General features: G+C 38.7%; 1 protein-coding gene across 4 annotated transcripts in view; it reads left to right on the forward strand.

The window, feature by feature from the left end:
• Positions 1-19,710, forward strand: part of opcml (opioid binding protein/cell adhesion molecule-like) — a 322,331-nt gene that overhangs the window by 214,678 nt on the left and 87,943 nt on the right. For all 4 annotated transcript variants that reach the window (XM_053441824.1, XM_053441826.1, XM_053441827.1 and 1 more), the window contains one exon: positions 12,369-12,604. In XM_053441824.1, the coding sequence (XP_053297799.1) occupies positions 12,369-12,604 (236 nt within the window). The remainder of the gene's footprint in view (positions 1-12,368; positions 12,605-19,710) is intronic.

Genomic DNA, 19,710 nt, shown 5'->3' on the forward strand with positions numbered 1-19,710 from the left:
CCTGTAGATACATGCTGCACAACATCAAGAGAATATGTCCCCTTCTCACTCAGAAGGCAGCTCAGGCTCTGGTCATCTCACGCCTAGATTATTGTAACTCCCATCTGGCCGGTCTGCCTGCTAGTGCCATCCGACTTCTGTAGCTCATCCAGAATGCAGCAGCTCAACTGGGCTTCAATCCACCTAAGTTCACTCACACTACTCCGCTCCTCCGCTCCTTTCACTATTGGTGGCTTCCCGCATCCATTTCAAAACAGCAGTACTGTGTTCTGTGCTTTGAACGGATTGGGTCCAGTCTACACCCAGGATATGGTCAAACCTTACACCCAAGATCGTCCACTCCGTTCTGCATTGGTCATTCGACTGTTTGCTGTACTGGCTCCTAAATGGTGGAATGAGCTCCCCATTAACATCAGGACAGGAGAAAGTATACACATCTCCTTTTGCAGTCTAAAGACACATCTCTTCTGACTACACTTTAAAAAAAATATGTATATATATATAAAAATAAAAATATATTTTTTATTGTTGCACTTATATGGCACTTAGATATTATGGTACTTAAATACAATTGCATAATATGACACATTTTATGTGCATGGAGCCTGATGTTGTACGTGAATGTAGCTTGTAGTGTGAAGCGCTTTGAGTGGTGTCCCAGACTGGAAAAGCACTAAGTTTACAGTATATAAAAGTACAGTCCATTGATGCAGTAGGCATTCTGACCACTGATGGAAACGTTTAGTTGCTGTTCACGTACCCCTGCTCAGCATAGTATGATTTTACAGTGGGGTATGACATGGAGTCATTCACCTATATTTAACTGGACATTATTCCTCAGTCATTGTTGCTTGTTAATATTTGAGACTGGAGAGTTTGTGATTCTTAATGGTGCAAGAGCATCTCAGGTGTTTTCCTACTTCCAGTAAGTGTTATACCTGTTTGTTTCTAACTGACATCACTTATTTATCTCTGAGCTGCTTTTCAGAAGAAACAACACTAATGGTGTAGTCATGGTCATTATCAGACTGACACTATACACACTCGCAGCTGTCTGACTGTCTGTGCATACACCCACCATTGTAATGACTAAGAATCCTTGACATGAGCCTCAAGGCCGCCCACCAGTTATCTGTTTCTTAATGATTAATTGTGACATGGCAGTAGGATCCATTTGATATGTGTTCCAGCCAGTACCCATGACCTTGAATAGATGAATAATAAGTGAATAATGATGAATAATTTATGGTAATCATTTGTTGTACTTTTGGATACCTTGTGTTCATAAAAAATGTGTGTTTCCAGCATATGTAGCCACCCTGGTGGTTCTTGTGAATTGTTAATCAGACTAAGTCTGACCAAAAATGAGAAGGAAGAGTAAGGGCAAATGTAATTTGTAAGAAGGGCAGGTTTACTATTACTTTTTCATAATATACAATATAAAAAAATATTTATCGAGCTTGTAAACAAAGAGAGGGCAAGTATCACAAAATAATAATTATGTTTAGTTGAAACTGTTTAGGTTGTGATTAAGCATTTTGTGATGCAGCAGGTGAGTTGATTACCATGAAATCATGATATTTGATAATGACATTGTATCAAATAACAATGTGAAGAGAAAAAGTTGTAAAATGCCAGTGTACACATGCCATACAATTGCATCAGGGGTTGGTTGATACCACAAAGACAGTTATAAGGGAGGGAATACTGGACTTCATCAGATGGACACAAACACTGCTCAAAATTTATGATAATGTTGTTCTGGAAGATGTGGAAATTAGTTACTGTTTGCGAACATGTGAAGTTATAATGTGAAGATATGTCAGTGTTGTTTAAAAATGTACTTCAACCTTTAAGTGGTCAGAAAGAGTAAAAGTAGAAAGATACTTGATTTCATCTCAAAGTGCTGCAGTAAAATTGTCACTTAAGTAACTTGTGTAAGTCTATTGAGCACAGTACCACTTCTTTGTTCTGGGTTTGTTAAAAATAATAGTCAAACTGCATGTGTCACATATTTTGGTCCAATCATGATGGAGGCCAAATTTGGGCTACTTAAAGTTGTCCAAGATGGATAGTTACCCAGGGACTGCCAAACCCTCAGGCAATTGAAGTCAATCTCAACAACTTTTTGTGGGATTTATTGCAGTAAAAGTAAAAATTTGCACAACATTTGCATATTATAAACCTGCATGTAGGCTTAGCGTTAGCCATTGAAATTATACTCACATTAGCCTGTTTAATTTTCAGGAAATTATGTTCTATGAGGGTGGTTTAAATAAGTCTCACCTAAATTGCCATGGTAATGTATTCGCTCAGCGTAACATGGGAATAGTTACTTGTGTTCTTTTTACAGCTGCACAATGAGCCAGAATGTTAATTTTTTCAGTACATCTGCATAGTAATTTATTTCTGCATCGCTGTGTAGCATGTATGATAAAGAGGAACACTACATTTCACACTGGAGATTTACAGGGGAAGCTGAGCTAACAGAGGATTTCATCAATTTGTGTTTTGAGTCTGCAGTGTAGTTTGCTCATCTACAACATTGGTAATTGCAGTTGTTCTGTTTGTGTTGGTTTTAATCATTTTGGTATTTTTCAAAGTCTGCACTTTATATCAAACTTGTCAAAATGAAAAGTAGGTGAATTGTTTTGTATTAACTTGCCAGTTACCTTTACAGTCGAGTGCTTATTGCCTCTGTCCTAAGTGTTGCACACACTGAATGGATAATTCTAAGACCAAACTTTCTGATCTAATTAGCCATCAGTTGCTGTTGAGAAATCCGGTTTGAGTTAATTAGGCTCCATCAAGACTTTCAGTCTTGATGGAGTTCTTCTTTTCGGACCCACTCTATGAAACATTTCCTTGGCTCAGCTATATATGCATTAGTGCAGTGGATTGAAATTAAAATAGAGATATAACTTGTATACTGAACTGATCTGCAAAATGTATCTTATTGATGAAATCTGTAAGGTCACTGTCACCAGGGTTCTGCTCCCAGCAGCTGACCGATTATAAGCAAGCACAGACGCCACTGTGGTCAGAACGACATCCATTTTAAGACACCATGTCCACTCCAGGCAGTCAATGTAAACCACTATAGCTGCATGTCAATGTAATACAGTGAGGATAGTGTTACATGCCAATGTAGCATGAAGCAATGCAATGTATTGATGGATTGATTTATTTTGTATACAGATTTGGAGAAAACTTCAAACTATTGACTAGAATTAAATTTGAGGTATCCAGAAAATGCTGTGTATTTGGTGTGGTTCTGATGAAAAGTAAACTATATTCAAACTTTGACACCCCCTTGTTGTATCTAAAAATGTCACACTATGTTTACAATCAATTTATATGTAAATTAACTATCTTCTGTTTCAAAATACTTAAAAAATGTGTTTGGCCGTCACAGCCAAGCTAAAGAAATTATTAGCTGGGAGTAAAACCAGCAGGTCAGTGGCTGAGCTGTGTACTTAAAATGTCTGTCACAGTTGTCCTGTGTGGGTGTATTTCTCCACTATTTCTGATTCACGTCTCGACTTTGATGGAGCACTGTGATAGAACTGGATCCCCACATGGCTGTCTCCTCTGACCCTGCAGTAGCAGACGGAAATGACACTATGAGTAATGCTATTCATCCAGTGTGGTACATTGGATTGAAGGCTTGGCATTGTGTGGTGAGAAAACAATAATCCGTCTTTAATATGAATGCTTTGTCACCCGTTCTCTCTGGGGGACGAGGCAGGGCGAGGACTCCCGTGTCATAACCTTCTCCTTTCAAGCACATTTTCCAAACAGATTTCCAGAGAATGCTAAAGATATGCAAATTTGAGACTTGGCGTAGATTTGTAGTACACTGAAAATTACAACGGTGCTGACATTTTGGGCAGTGTGTTGTGACGATCATTCCAGAGTAGATAAAGTTTATGTTTAGCAGTTGTTGGCTGTTAAGAATTATTTTCACAGTGCAGAGGGACATTTTCGTTTAATCCTTATATCTTGTGTCAACACGGCAATTCACATGACAATATATTTTACCTAATGGTGACCACACTGCAAGGGTGTCAAGACATGCAGTCACACTAAGTATTTTTATTTATTTATTGGGTGTCTGTGTTAGACTTTACCTGTAGACGCATAAGGATGAAGCTGACTCACAGATGTGAGTCATTGTCTGTTAGTACACAGTCCTCACAGCAGCACTGGGCATACTGGAGACATGTTGTCATTTTATCGAATGATACTTAAAGAGCAGCATTTCGCTTTGTGTGTCTGACGGCACATGAAATATTTACACACACACACACACATATGAGGAAGATTCTAGGTCTAAAACATAAAAGCACAGTAGCCTACCTGTTTGCTGTGATTGTCATTCTGGGGATTTTACTGTTTATCAAGGGCTCACATTTGATACTTTTATTCTTGTGAAAAACATGTTCCCAAAGTTTTGCTGAGAAAAATGAAAAAAAAAAATTCAACCGATTGTTGCATGAGTTGAGTGCATTCTATTAAGTTTTATCATTTTTGTCCTAGTTTCTAAAAAATTATTTACAACTTCCTGTTCACCTGGCCCATGCTACTGTTGACAACAATGGTGTAGATGTAAGCCACCATTTGTCCCTTTCATTCACCAGCGGCTGCTACTTTGAACCTGACAACAAGGTCCTTCACTTTGTAAATTCACTTTGAAATTGTAAACCTACCTGGAAATGCTCACGATTGTGTTTGGTGGAGAGTAAACACGTTTGAGTAAAAGTTTTTGTGCACCTTGACGGGCTTCCTCCAGTATCAACATGTAACTCATATCCAAGAAATAAAGTTTTTAGGGGTAAATAAGCAAAAGAGAGAGAGGACATAGATAAGGCTTGGCCATGTAGCAACACTTATATCAAGAGAAAAAAGTCATATGAGTCAGTATCAATAATTTGAATTTTAGTTTTTAAAAATAAAGCCTAACTGTTGCTCCTGAGTGAACATTGTGGTTGTAAACTCTTCTTTATAAGGAGAGAATTCCAACAGCAAATTTTTGATTACATTTGACAAATCTGAGGTAGATCAGTTAAACGTAGAGCATTGCACTAATATATATTTGACGTAAATATCATTGTGATAATTATTGATACTGTTTTAGCACCAAGCCCTTCTAGAGGGACAATAAGATCTTTGGCACAGTAGAGCCTTATACATGGTCGCTTTTATTTAGGGAATGAATATTGTAGCTCGACCTGTTGCTATAGAAGTATTGCTCCTTATATAAAATTCAGAACATTCTCTAACCAACTGCAGAAATGCTCACCAGATTTTATGACAATGAAATAGTTGTTGAGACATTTCAATTAAAATCCCCCGTTAGTCGACATCATTTTTATTTCTTATCCGACTATTTTTAATTAACCTCTAAAATGCATTTTAGAACCAATTATTTTGAATTGTTTGTCTTTTTGTTTGTTTTTCCTTATAGCCATTATTTATTTTATATTATGTTATGTTTACCATTTGGTACCTATACAGAAATGCTTTTCTAAAGGTTAAATGTCATATATAATAAATAAGTAATTGAAAAAATAGGCCGTTAGTGTGAGCTCACTCCTTATCACAAGTCATTTGAAACTGATCTTAGACCGCTGCTAACAGCAGAAGTAGTTTGATACTGCATATCCCAGAATTCTGCATGCAGGATCCATTCATTGTGCAGTTACAGATAGGAGATGTTGGTTTTGTGATGTTAGCGATGTTATACAGATAAAGGGGAGTGAAATATCATTTATCAGTGAGATACAATCACAAACAGTAACTGATTAAATGCTGAATTTTTTTCCTGTGAATCTCACATACTATTTGAATCCAGTGTGGGGATTGCTGACTGCCTTGAATAATGAAAACTACAAAGGGAGGTTAAGAATCAAGCAAATTAAAATAGATAGATTATATCAACCGTAGATCATCTTAAGAATTGGGGTGTAGTGCTGCGATGATCCTTGGATCAGCAATGACTTTATATCTTCCCACCATGAGGTGGTTGAGCACTCAAGAGAGCATGGAGGAATTCATTTGAAACGCAACCATCATCACAACAGGCACCAAGCACAAACCATTTCGTTGTGAAGTGCAATTTAGAAAAGTGCACTGACTGTCAGCTGAGTGTTGCGGCAGGACAGTTTGTGACAGGGCCACCCATTGTTGGCCTCTCTCCAAGTGCTGGATCTCTCAGCCAATTTGAAAGCTGTCTGCTCTTAAGGGGTGAGATCTTCCCATCATGTCAGCAAAGTGACTTTGATGTGTAAAACACCTGTCACTACTATGTACAAAATAAATAAATGATTAACACAGATTTTTACAGGTCTAAGTAACCATTGGATTATGATTATAATGAAAGGAATTCCCTACAAATACGTATGCATTGTGTGATTAAACAGACACCTATCTTTTTTGTCACTTCTTCAGTTCATTCTTTCGATGAATTAATATTATTCAAGTTTTGCAAAAACCAAAAGCGACAACATTAGTATCAGGAACAAATAGGGTTTCCAGCAAGACATCATGTCAGCATTACATTCTGGTGTGGTAGTCTCTTTCCAGTAGAGAAATTGGTTTATGCTCTGTTTTTATGATTGATTTCTCCCTGGTCCCAGGTGAACAGTGGTGCCATTGTAGCTGAGAAGAAAGTATCTGGATGTATCTGCTTTGCCTTTTATCCACAAAAATCTGAAAACAGGCAACTGAAGACACAACTAGACCCAAGAGCTTTATGTAGTTTAGGACAATGTGTGTCTCTTTTTTTCAAGGACACGCTCCTGAAAGTACATATAGCAAACAGTATATCCAGTCAGAAGTCACTGTGTATCAATGGTCTAGAGATGTCAGCCAGATAAATGTTCGCTGTCCACCCATTACAATGACATTCAGTCAGAGTTTGTGGTGCACAGTAAAGAGCATTTGAAATAACCAAGTTTCGTTGGATTTTGTTGGAATAATTGTTGTGGTCGACTTTTTCTTGGTTGTTAGAACCTAAAACAAACTCTATTGTTGGGGTTGACAAACATACTCCTCCCAAAGCTATCTGGATAAAGAGATATCCCTCCAGGTGAGTGGCCCAGTTTCCCCTCTAAAGGTCAAAGGCATACACTGGAAGGTCAATGGTTTGAATCCCTGGAGCAGCTGGGAGTACCAGAGGAAAAAAAATAAAAGATTAACTGTGCTCTTCTTTCCAGAGTAGCTACTGACAAGGTGCCCTTGAGCATTTAACCTCTGGTAGCTCATCGGGAGGGACTTAGTGGCCTGCAGAGGTGGACTGAACTGAGCAGCTCCCAGTGTGACTGTGTGTACCTCTATGAATATGAATCAGGACTAACCTCAACACTCTCAACAAAACTTGCCCTCATCCTGTTCACAGAGGAAAACTACTAAAATGACTAAAAACATCTTCCTCTTTTTGCACTTCCACCTGCAGCCCTTTCTCCTATGCAGGCACTTGGCATGTGTTCGGCTGAGTTGTCCAGCAACACAGTGGCACCTTCCAGGGAAAGAGCCGGAGAGGAAAATAACATATGCTATTTACATTTTATGACCTAGTTTATAGCTATACTAAGAAATCACTTTGCTGAGTGTTTATTGCAGCTAAAGTGTGTGCAGGGGATTTCAAGTATGTCGTGCTGGCCTTGATATTAACATCATAATTGTATCTGTTTGTTGACAGACATGTCTGCAGGAGCATCTCTCGCTTTAACTGATAACTTGTGTGAAAGAACGGTCCCTGTGCATTTGTTTGGGGAATATGGGGCCCCCCAACCTGACACTGTTTAATTAACTAGTGCAGTGGCCATTCTAAACATGTCTCTGTGGAAAGGACTAGATGCTTGGCCGCTGTTGATGCTCTGGAGCTACTTCAGAATTATGCCTTGTCATTAGTGAGTCTTCCTCAAACAGTTGCACAATATTCTGTCACTTTTTTTGTTTTTTTGTTTGCGGGACATTGTGGGCTCAAGATTGCATTCATCCTGCCTGGTTTATCTGCAATGAATATTTTATAGTCAATGTTCATAGAATGAAACTGAATTTGCTTCATTACTGTTCAGGTGTTTGGTTTATATATACATTACACAGAGATGTTTGTAGAAGTAGTGGGCTGAGAGATAACTGTGCTGAATTGATAAATAATCACGTAATTCAAACATAGCAAGTTGAAATCAGAAATTATCTAACTACCTAATATACATGAAATCTGAATACAAATGAATTAAACAATTAAGATATATCTCCATTTATTCTAATTAAAATTAGACATTTATTCATTCTTTTAGAGTGTATAATACCTAAACCAACAATGTCCAGCAAAGTCTGAAGGTTATCAGATTAGAAAATCGTACATCTGTTTTATGTATATCACTCTCCTCAAAATAGACCACACAGTGTTGACAACACAAATCTTGTAGCTCTGCAGAGATTCCTCCTGTTATTCCAGCTGTATGTGGAACACCGATTTAATATTCTTAGCTTTGAATCGTTTTGCAGTTAGTTAGTTTCATGTTAAATATGAATCCTTCTCAAGAGTAAATAAAAAGTACACATTTTAATGTCTGCTTTTAAAACTATTAGAGCCTCTAAAGAAATCATGTTTGTGCAAACTTGCTTTCTGCAGGCTCCAACTAGAAGTTTCACTTTCCTTCTCAACTTTGTAAATATCCCTCTTCTAGTTGAAGGTCATTTTTGAAGCCTTATTCTTAAGCAAGAGAACTTCTCCAACTTCTCCTATTTGTTGTGAGACAGTCAGAGTGGTACGACATGATGAGTGAATGGAGTGGATTTTTTTTCCAAATTGATTGCCTCTTGTTTGATTCCACTTGCCTCAAACCATATACCAGCATATCCATCTTGGCTTCCTTTACTATCGGATGGATCCCCCGATATTGAGTTTCCCCACATAAACAGCCCCTTCCTGCAAATCCCCCTCACACTATTCATTTCCCTTTATCTGGCACAGTCACAGTCCTCACACATACGTTTTTTGGTGAGACGTGTCAACCTGTTGATGGTGGACCTAAACTTTCTTGTCTTTATTTATTATTTGCTGTGAATGTTGTGTGTCACTCCGGGGTGAACAAACACTGCCCGCTGTGTGGAACTCCCCGATTGATGCGCTATATGGACTGATTGTGATAACTTGTGCTGAGACCTGCTGACTAATAAGACAGACGCTGAGGCTTTGTGCACTTAATTCATCTTTCCACATCTGCAGGATTTCTCAAACTTCAGGGTATTTTGGATAAAAAATAAATAGATAATGTTTTACAGATCATACAAAACTACTGCCACATTTATGACATTCATTCATTTGAAGAAGAGGAACAAAAACGGTACTGGCCCAAAAAGCGAATTTTAATTCTTTAACTGATACTAACGATAAATGTTCTCTCAAATCCTGGTTTTAAATGCTAAAGACACCCCAGAGGATTGGTTTTCTCATTCATTAGTTTGTATTTGTGGAGGTGGCTGGGAGAGCAGCTCCACCTGGACCAGAAGATCAGTCAGTGCACGTGAGAGCTTTTAGCTGATTGATCCTCTGGTACAAAAAGCAGCGGCTGACCTGCCTCAGGGAGAGACGCAGGGGACTGGGACACGCGTGCAGAGGACTGGGACACAGACACACACGGAAGTAGTGACACTGGATAGGACTGTACAGCAAAGCTCAACCTTTTGAGTTTAGTTAATTTTTGTTTGCTCACGTGTGTATGGTATGAATAAAGTCATGCTGTAAAGCAACAGTTGTGTTTCTGGCTGTGTATGGGAGACCCCGGTGGCATGGTCATGTGCCACAATATTGTTTTGTTTTACCATTATAGCTATTGCCAAAGTTATTGTTTTAACCTGGTCGAACACATGTGATCTGCAGTGGTGAACAGTTCCTGTTTAATTTAGCTGCAGGTGTGATTGACATACAGAAGTATGTCATTTGAATTATATCCAAAATCGAGCAATATATTTATTTCATTTTGCATTGTTATATGTGCAGTACTTTTTGTATTTAATATCGTGTTGATGTATTCCATTCTATGTGTTTTAATTGTAGTTATATAACAATTTGAGTGACATAGAAAGTGATAAATTAATAATGCATCCCAATGTCGATCCACACAAGTCACAAAAATAAACAATTAATATATCATTTAAATGTATCAAACCATCATGGTCCACTTCTCCACCACTGGTCTTTGTGTTCAGTCTGTTTCAAAAACACACATCAGTCCCATCATCATCAAAGCTAAATTCACTAATAACCAGTAGGGTTGGCCAGTAGGCTCGGTCCAGTTTGGATCTAGGTCCCAGTTTTACTGCCAGGTTTATTAAGCTCTGATGTTAACAAATCTCTTAACCTGCTTTTTTGTTTGTTTTTAAATCTCCCTTTGCCCTTATTATTGGCAATGTGGAGAGCAGGCGTCTCATGTCAAGCCAGCACCGCCTGCGGTTTTTTTTTTTAACATCACCAGCTGCAGACTGTATCAACTGCAGCTAATTAATGTAATTCCATAGTGGTACAAATGAATGTGTGTGCTCGCTGCAAGCTGCTGCTGTTCAACAAGAACAACTCTTAAAAAAAGATCTATAAGACAATTTAATGGAATTGTTCTACTATTTTTGGCTTGTAAACTTAACAGTTTTACATCCAGAACAAAATTTTCTCATAGCCTTAAGGCAATTGGAACACAGGGATTTCTTAGAACATTTAATTTGGACAGTTACATGCAGGTAGCATCTAACTTAATTACCAAATAAAAAGTGATTTATCAGAGAGCGATATTGATGTAGTATTATAGGTGCTGTTTATATGTTTGAAGAGAGCGTAAAATGTCTATAGTTTGTATTTAGTGTCTTTTCCCTTGCAGCATAGAAGCATGTCAGGGTAAATGTTTCTTTTTTAACACACTTGCCTCTTGATGCTCTCGGGATCAAAGGTGGAAAACAATGTCGGTGTGCCCATCATCTGGGTTTGCAGGATTACTGGCATCACATGTCCCATTCTCATGCTGTTATGGGCTAGAGCAATTAATATAGTTACTCATCTTATTATGTTAATATTAATAACATGTTGACTGATGTAATTGAAAGGATGAGTCAGTGATAGAGAACATGCCTCAGATATAATACAGAGACAGCTCCTCCTCTCAAGGCACACACCCGAAGTAATGCTCAAACCATGTTCATGTCACATCAGCATCATGTTCATCTGTTGCTTCACTTGTGATTTAAATATCTCTTTGAAAAACGTTTTGTACACTCTAACATACGGTTTTGAAATTGTCCTCAATTTACTCCAACTTGCCATTCAAAACAGTTTAGTTGTGCATTAATGTGATTTCTAGGATACTGGGTGGCCGTTAAATTCAATACTTTTATGATGTAAAAAATTAATTGTAATAAATTTATTTGTGATATATTAGTTCTATTTATTTAATCCTGATTAATGTTTTTCAAATCTGCATTAACTTTAAGTGACCTTATTACAAGATATATTTATTGATCACTAGATTTTATAATATATAGATTTGTTTTCAATATAAACTTAAGCAGGACTGAAGCACAAAAGTTGATCTTAAGAAAACGTTCTCGTTCTGTAATGAACCACTGCCACAGATCGTTAGTCTTTACTACTTCTATATCAAATTTATTCTGAAGAATGTACTTCAATATGGCATTTTTACAATGCACCCTTTAAACAGCTTTGTCATAAAAATGCCCCCAAATTCCACTGTCACAACCAAAAAGAATGTATTTTTTTTCAAGGGCACTTTTACGTCTTACAGCACAGAATGGTGTTTTTATGCCTTCGTGCCAGCAATGGCCAGCTAAGTTTTTTTCGGTTGTCCCTCCATCTTTCTGTTCTCGCGAAAGTGATATACAAAGATTCACTTGGACCCAAGAATGAGCAGATATATTTTAGTGGTCAAGGTCACATTCCTTTTTGTGTTGTGATTACAATATCTCCAGAACACTTTGAAGGAATCCTTTAACATTTGGCACAGATTCAAGGACACTTGAATATCAGATTCGATTGTGGTAGCCATAGGTCAAAGGTCAATGTCACAGTGACCTCACACTCATGTTAATGAGGCTGCCCTAAGGTTTTTTTTTATTACAATTTGCTTGGACTGATTAGAATTTGTTGGACTAAGGTCCAGGTCAATCCGAATTTTATAACTCGGGAACACCTCAATGGAAAATAATTTGGCACACACTCACTGATTAACTGATTCGATATCTGTGTTAAAAGGTCAAGGTCACATTGGTCTCAAAACACAAAAGTATTTAGCCTCTTGAGTACATGCTTAAAACCTAAACCTTTTTTCCCCTTTCTTCTCTTTAACCAGATGCAACGTGGACAGTAAAGTATCCCGAGTGGCATGGCTCAATCGAACCACCATTCTGTTCGCAGGAACTGAGAAGTGGTCCCTGGACCCCCGCGTCATCCTGATGGAAAACACAGCCGTCACAGAGTACAGCATCAAGATCCAAAATGTTGACATCCACGACGAGGGGCCCTACGTCTGCTCCATCCTCACAAACAAGAAACCAAAATCCACAAAAGTGCATCTCATTGTTCAAGGTAAGACGCTGCTACCTTCCCAGGGACAGTATTCAGCTGTGAGAGATGAGAGCTGGAACTGTGGTGTACTGGGAATCATTTGAAATCCCAAGCTCTTTTTGTGTGAATCTGACAAGTAAAAGCTTTGAGTCTAATCAAATAAGAAATCTGGGCTCTTCTGTTTTAGGATGCTGTGATTAGATGGAATTCAGCGAGTGTTAGACCTGGAAATGAAACCGGGATTCAATCTGGATTTAATTTCAGATTGCTGATCGATATTGATTTAGGGCACAGTACACTGAGAAATGTCCTGGCCCAGTTTCTTTGCAAAGTTCTACTCGATCAATGTTCAACCTTGAGACTTGTATGATGAGGTCATTTTGTTTCATGGTGAGTTTCCACAAACAATAAGCATCACCACAGGTCAACATCTTATAGCTGCCCTGAACAGACAAATAAAAATTAGATTAAATAGTTATCTAAAAAAGAACATAAAGAAAATACTCTATATTAAGAGAAGGCTGCTGAAAAACCCATGAGTGAAACTTCTGACATTTTGAAATAAGTTGAGAAAAGAAAAAACATCTTTGAGAATAATTATTCCTTTTATCTTATAAAATACAAAGCAACAAGGAGATCTCATGGGAAATAATTGACATGAACTTCACAAAAAATTAACTTTCATAAAATCGTAATTAACATAATGTTTTTTCTCACTGTAGAATTCATAATGATATCTAATTCAACTGGGATTGATGCCAAGAAGCATACGATCATGTTTGACCAGTTGTCAAAGAATAGACGACTGTTGCCATCAATTTAATGTCTTTTTTTTTCTCCATTGGATAACCCAACTATCTCCCTACTTCAAGACAATCCTAAGGAACCACAATATCTGCATTTAGGAAAAGACAATTGCTTCAAAAACCTTTAATGTGATTATCGCAAATAAGGTACAGCCTGCAATTGTATACCACCGTTTGTGTGTATGCAGCTGTAGAAATGTGAGAAAACGTTTTCTGCACACAGATATAATTTGTAAGTATAAAAGGTTTTCCTTGCTTAAGAATTATTGTGATAATCAGTGGTTATACCAAATCTATGCTCCAGACTAACCTTTTACATTGGTTGCACTTCGCTTTTCATTTAGGTGTACCAGCACATCATTTAGGTGCACCCAGAATGTTTCATTGCACTTTTTGGTTTGGCAATAATGCACCTATTACACCTTTTCTTGACAGGTCCCAGATAAATTGGTAATGTCAGGATTTCATTGGACAATTTAGCCTTGTTATGAAAGACATTCTAAGAGCTGTAAACTGACCAAGGAAAGCTCATTATTAAAAATATTAAGGTATGCCTGCCACAATAATACATTTTGTCGGCCGATATTTTTTCTTTGGGTATTGACCTTAATTCTATAGAATATTCAGTCTGATATTTGAATTTGAGTTACAAATATTAAAATATCCTAAATTATTAAAACTTTAATAAAATAAACTGCAGACAACCCAAAAAAATAAATGTAATGGACAAATAAAATAGAGTCTCTTGCTCTCTTAAAAAAAATTGTTCTTTGATAAATATTAAACATTTAGCACGGGATATGACAACAGCTCGGTAAACAGCATGGTTATGATTTACATGAGCTTTTAGCCTTGTATTGTATCAATATTCCATCCTTTTTTCTACATACAGAGGATCACATTTAATCAGTAATTAATCAGTAGTGCCGCAACATGAAACCGGATCGCTCTCTTCTGGCTGTGCACGTCTTGTCTTGAGTGTAGCAGAGAGTGTGCACAAAATCTTGGACTGTTTTTCAACTTGTCAAAATATCAGTCTCACAAAGTCTGGAGTGAATCAAACCAATACAAAGTAAATGGCAGTACTGTTCAATTTCTAATAACTTGTGATGAGTTTATAGTTTAATACTAGTCATTTTGTATTGGCGGTCTGTTGTGGAAACCCTGTCTTCACAATTTTTGTCACCACTGTTCGACAAACCGCTGTTAAGTTCACTGGAGTACTGAACCCAGAATGCAGGACGGACTCAAAAAGGCAGTTCAACAGTTCATTGGCAAACTGAGAATAGTAGCAAGGATCAAACAGTGGGCAGAGAGAACAGCGGAGGAGTGGAAGTGAGGGGTCCATTGGCTCAGTAGACAGGAGAGGGGTATAGTGGAGGCGTCTGACGGTAGACGGGTAGCATGTGGTAGATGATCAGTTGGCCAACTGGCAGTCGGGGATGGCCCTGAACACAAAAAGGACATTAGGTTAGGACAAAAAGCACAGTACAATTTCAGGATAGTCAGATGTAGATACCACAGTAGTGGAGGGAATGATCTAGCGAAGACTGGGAGGAAAGCCAGGGTTACAGTACTGTAGGAGCTGATTAGGTGATGAGCGTCAGTCATGCCAGCTGCCAGAGCTCATGAGCAGGCAAGCCACTCACACACACACACAAACAGACAGACAGAGACACACATGGAAAGGTTGAAGAGGAGGTGGAGACCATGACAATCGCCTTGTTCATTTTAACAAACTTGTATCTGGCATCTCCTCTTCACTGTCCTTGTGTCAGTGTGTGGGTGAGTGTAAACTCCGCAGAGGAGATGAGATGAGGAGGAAGCGACACGACTCAATCAAATACGGAGACACACCAGCTTAATGTGCATGTACGTGTAGCTACAGTGCCTTGCATAAGTATTCACCCCCTTTGGACTTTTCTACATTTTGTCATGGTATAACCACAGATTAAAATTTATTTCATCGTGAGTTTATGTAATGGACCAACACAAAAGAGTGCATCATTTGGAAGTGGGGGGAAATATTACATGGATTTCACAATTATTTACAAATAAAAATCTGAAAAGTGTTAAGTGCATATGTATTCACCCCCTTTACTGTGAAACCCCTAACACAGATCTGGTGCGACCAATTGCATTCACAAGTCACATTTGCAAGTCACATAATTAGTAAATAGGGTCCACCTGTCTGCAATTTAATCTCAGTATAAATACATCTGTTCTGTGACGGACTCAGAGTTTGTTGGAGATCATTACTGAACAAACAGCATCATGAAGACCAAGGAGCTCACCAAACAGGTCAGGGATAAAGTTGTGGAGAAATATGAAGCAGGGTTAGGTTATAAAAAATATCCAGAGCTTTGAACATCTCTCTGAGCACCATAAAATCCATCATAAGAAAATGGAAAGAATATGGCACAACCGCAAACCTACCAAGAGGAGGCCGTCCACCCAAACTGAAGAGTCGGACAAGGAGAAAATTAATCAGAGAAGCAACCAGGAGGCCCATGGTTACTCTGGAGGAGTTGCAGAGATCCACAGCTGAGGTGGGAGAATCTGTCCACAGGACAACTATTAGTCGTCTACTCCACAAATCTGGCCTTTATGGAAGAGTGGCAAGAAGAAAGCCATTGTTGAAAGGGATCCATAAAAAATCCCGTTTGGAGTTTGCCAGAAGCCATGTGAGAGACACAGCAAACATGTGGAAGAAGGTGCTCTGGTCAGATGAGACCAAAATTGAACTTTTTGGCCTCAATGCAAAACGCTATGTGTGGCGAAAACCCAACACTGCCCATCACCCTGAGCACACCATCCCAACAGTGAAACATGGTGGTGGTAGCATCATGCTGTGGGGATGCTTCTCTTCAGCAAGTACAGGGAAACTGGTCAGAATAGAGGGAAAGATGGATGGAGCCAAATACAGGGAAATCCTTGAAGAAAATCTGATGCAGTCTGCAAAAGACTTGAGACTGGGGCGGAGGTTCATCTTCCAGCAGGACAATGACCCTAAACATACAGCCAGAGCTACAAAGGAATGGTTTGGATTAAAGAATGTTAATGTCTTAAAATGGCCCAGTCAAAGCCCAGACCTCAATCCAATAGAGAATCTATGGCAAGACTTGAAGATTGCGGTTCACAGACGGTCTCCATCCAATCTGACTGAGCTTCATCTTTTTTGCCAAGAAGAATGGACAAACCTTTCCATCTCTAGATGTGCAAAGCTGGTAGAGACATACCCCAAAAGACTTGCAGCTGTAATTGCAGCGAAAGGGGGTTCTACCAAGTATTGACACAGGGGGGTGAATACTTATGCACCCAACAGATGTCAACTTTTTTGTTCTCATTATTGTTTGTGTCACAATAAAATTTATTTTGCACCTCCAAAGTACTATGCATGTTTTGTTGATCAAACGGGAAAAAGTTTATTTAAGTCTATTTGAATTCCAGTTAGTAACAGTACATAATGGGAAAAAGTCCAAGGGGGGTGAATACTTATGCAAGGCACTGTATCTCCACTGACAAGGTGAACACAGTAATGTATAGTACCAGTAATGTGAATGATGAATGTTTCATGGATTTGACCTTGGAAGTTGATGCCACATCTCCCACATCTTACTTATCTCTACATAATGAGTCAATATACAGTATATTGATTAGACGGTGACATTTACATTATTGCATGTCTTAAAATAGTACAGCTGCACTGATACAATGTTCATGCTTTGTGGAAGCATAAACTTGTTCTGGTTTTGTAATGGTATTGATCATAAAATGTGATGAGTCGTCTGAACACAATGACCAATAACAACCCCATGGATTTGCACATGATCGAGACATCCAATGGTAAAACCATACCTCCTACAAAGCTGCTTCAGTCTTGAAATATTCTTCAGATGTCTGGAGTGGCTGACTTCCTGAGCTCATTCCATAGCATCTCTACTAGGTTAAGGTCTGGGCTCTCTGATGTTTAAGGTCATTGTCTCCATCACCCAGCTTCCATTAGGCTTCAGCTGACCAACATCCACCCTGACATTATCCTGTATGTAGTCACAGTAACTACACACACACTCAATTGACAGGCAGTCTGTCTGAGTAACTGCACTCTATTCACCCTTTACAGCTTTGTACTTGTTCATAGCTGTAACTAGAAAATAATGATGATAATTTTTTAAGACAAAACTTTACATACATGTTACACAATGTCACTCATTGTTTTACTGGTACTGTAAAATACATTTACAATATATTTATTACAACATTTGGAAATTAAATAATTTGAAATCTGAACAAAATACAATAGATAACTAGGGCTACGTGATAGCACTGGCGGGCCCGAGCACCCGCACGTTGAAGCTTGTTGCGGTCGGTGGAGAGAGGGATTGATGACCAAGCGCATGTCTCCGCGTTGCATAAGTTTTGCGCTCTGGGGCAAGGATGAACACTTCGCGTCCGTCATGCGGTGTCGATCCTTGCCTGCTAATGGCTCATTACGGTCCATGCTATCAAATAGCATATCATACTGTGAACATTTTATGTAAATCAAATGTTAGTTGTAAAACAAAGCTTACGTCCTGTTGCCAATAGGTGGCGCCATCACTATTTTTACGGACAGACATATAGATCTGTTCAATTAGGCACTCTGATGTAGCGTGATCATTTTTTTGTCAATTGGACAATGTTAGCATATCTTAATTTTCACACTGATCAGTAGGTAGCGCTATGTCCCTGACCTATGGAGCTGTTAAGATCACGATTGTGATCATAGGTCAGTAGTTTGGAACCGGTTGGATAATGCAGAGGGGATTAACAAAGTACATCCTGCCGCACCTCAGTGTTTACACGGTTTGAGGAAATGTCACAATTCGGACCATGATCCGATGACTTGACTGAGCTCATTTGAGCTGTTTATCGTAAATCAGCCAGGAGCAGTTCATCAAAGTATCAAACATGTCACTTCTTGTTGCCACCAGGGGGCGCTGTGATTTCAAGTCATAATTTCTATGTAGATGTCATCAAACCGGGATGCTTGTCTTACATGTCTAGTTTGGACTTGATTGGACAATGTATGTCTGAGATACAGAAGCTCGTGTTTTGATGGCGTTTAATCAAATTTTGACGCCATGCCATAGTCACAGGGTGTGACGGAAAATAATTTATGTCAGTTTTTATCTCCATCTTGTTGTGATGACACTCATCTTAATTTGATCTGATGAAAGCCCTGGGACAAGTATGTCAAAGTAAAAATGTGGAATATGGCCACTAAATGACGGACTTCCTGTTGCGTTTTTTATAATGCTCCTTGAGACTTTTTTTCATGACTGGTCACGATACACCTATGTCCCGATTTTGGTGAAGATCGGTGAAGGGGAAACCTAGGGGCTGGTTCCAGGGGGTGCTGTTGAGCCATTTTGCCACGCCCAATTCCAATTTCTCCAGAATACTAAAATATCCGTAGACCTTGAATTTCCTGCAAAGTGTCATAGCTTTCTGAGCATGTCTAGACCCTAAAAAAGACCCCCAAAAGGGAAATAATAATAATAATAATAAAAATCCTTACAATTTCAATAGGGCCTCTCACCATTCGGTGCTCGTGCCCTAATAATCATTTCAATTTCAATAGGGCCTCCCACCGATTTCGGTGCTCGGGCCCTAAATAAATTGAAATTTATGCATACTACATTCCATTCAGCATTGGTTAGCTCTCCAATGTGTTGAATTAAAATTGTGTTAAGGTTAAATTTGGAATTGAGTGTCGATTGGCAGAAAGTAAAGATGCTTCAATTTGAAAAGATGTAAAGTGACATCTATAATAATGCAAGGGAAGACAGATATTCCCATGAAAGCTTGTTACACACTTGTTTTTATGCCATTACCTAGTGGAGAGTGGAACATTGGTGAAAAGAGAGAGACCCGGGATAGTACTTCTTTCATGCTGCCTTTTATGTAGCATTTCCGTATAGCTCTTGTCTGTGAGCATAATCCATAATGATAGTTGCTATGACATTAATGTTGCAGACTTTGGGATATTAATGCAGGCAGTCCTACTGTTTAATTGAGTAGAGGGACAGCCATGCAGTGAAATTGCATTACCCATGCTGGCTAGTTTTAGGCCCAACTGTGGTGTAATGCTGCAATGACATGATAATGCATGTCACTGCATACATGACGATATACAACTAACAGGTACCGCCACATGTCGAACTATGTGAGAGTTTTTCTGTTGTGAGCACATTTTGTAGGAAGGCCCACAGATGTATGTCCCCCTCTGGACTGATAGGTGAATGAATACAATGAAAGGCAAGGACAGATCAGGTCAGT

This window comes from Pleuronectes platessa, chromosome 15 (assembly GCF_947347685.1).
Source record: "Pleuronectes platessa chromosome 15, fPlePla1.1, whole genome shotgun sequence".
In the NCBI taxonomy this organism is placed as follows: domain Eukaryota; kingdom Metazoa; phylum Chordata; class Actinopteri; order Pleuronectiformes; family Pleuronectidae; genus Pleuronectes; species Pleuronectes platessa.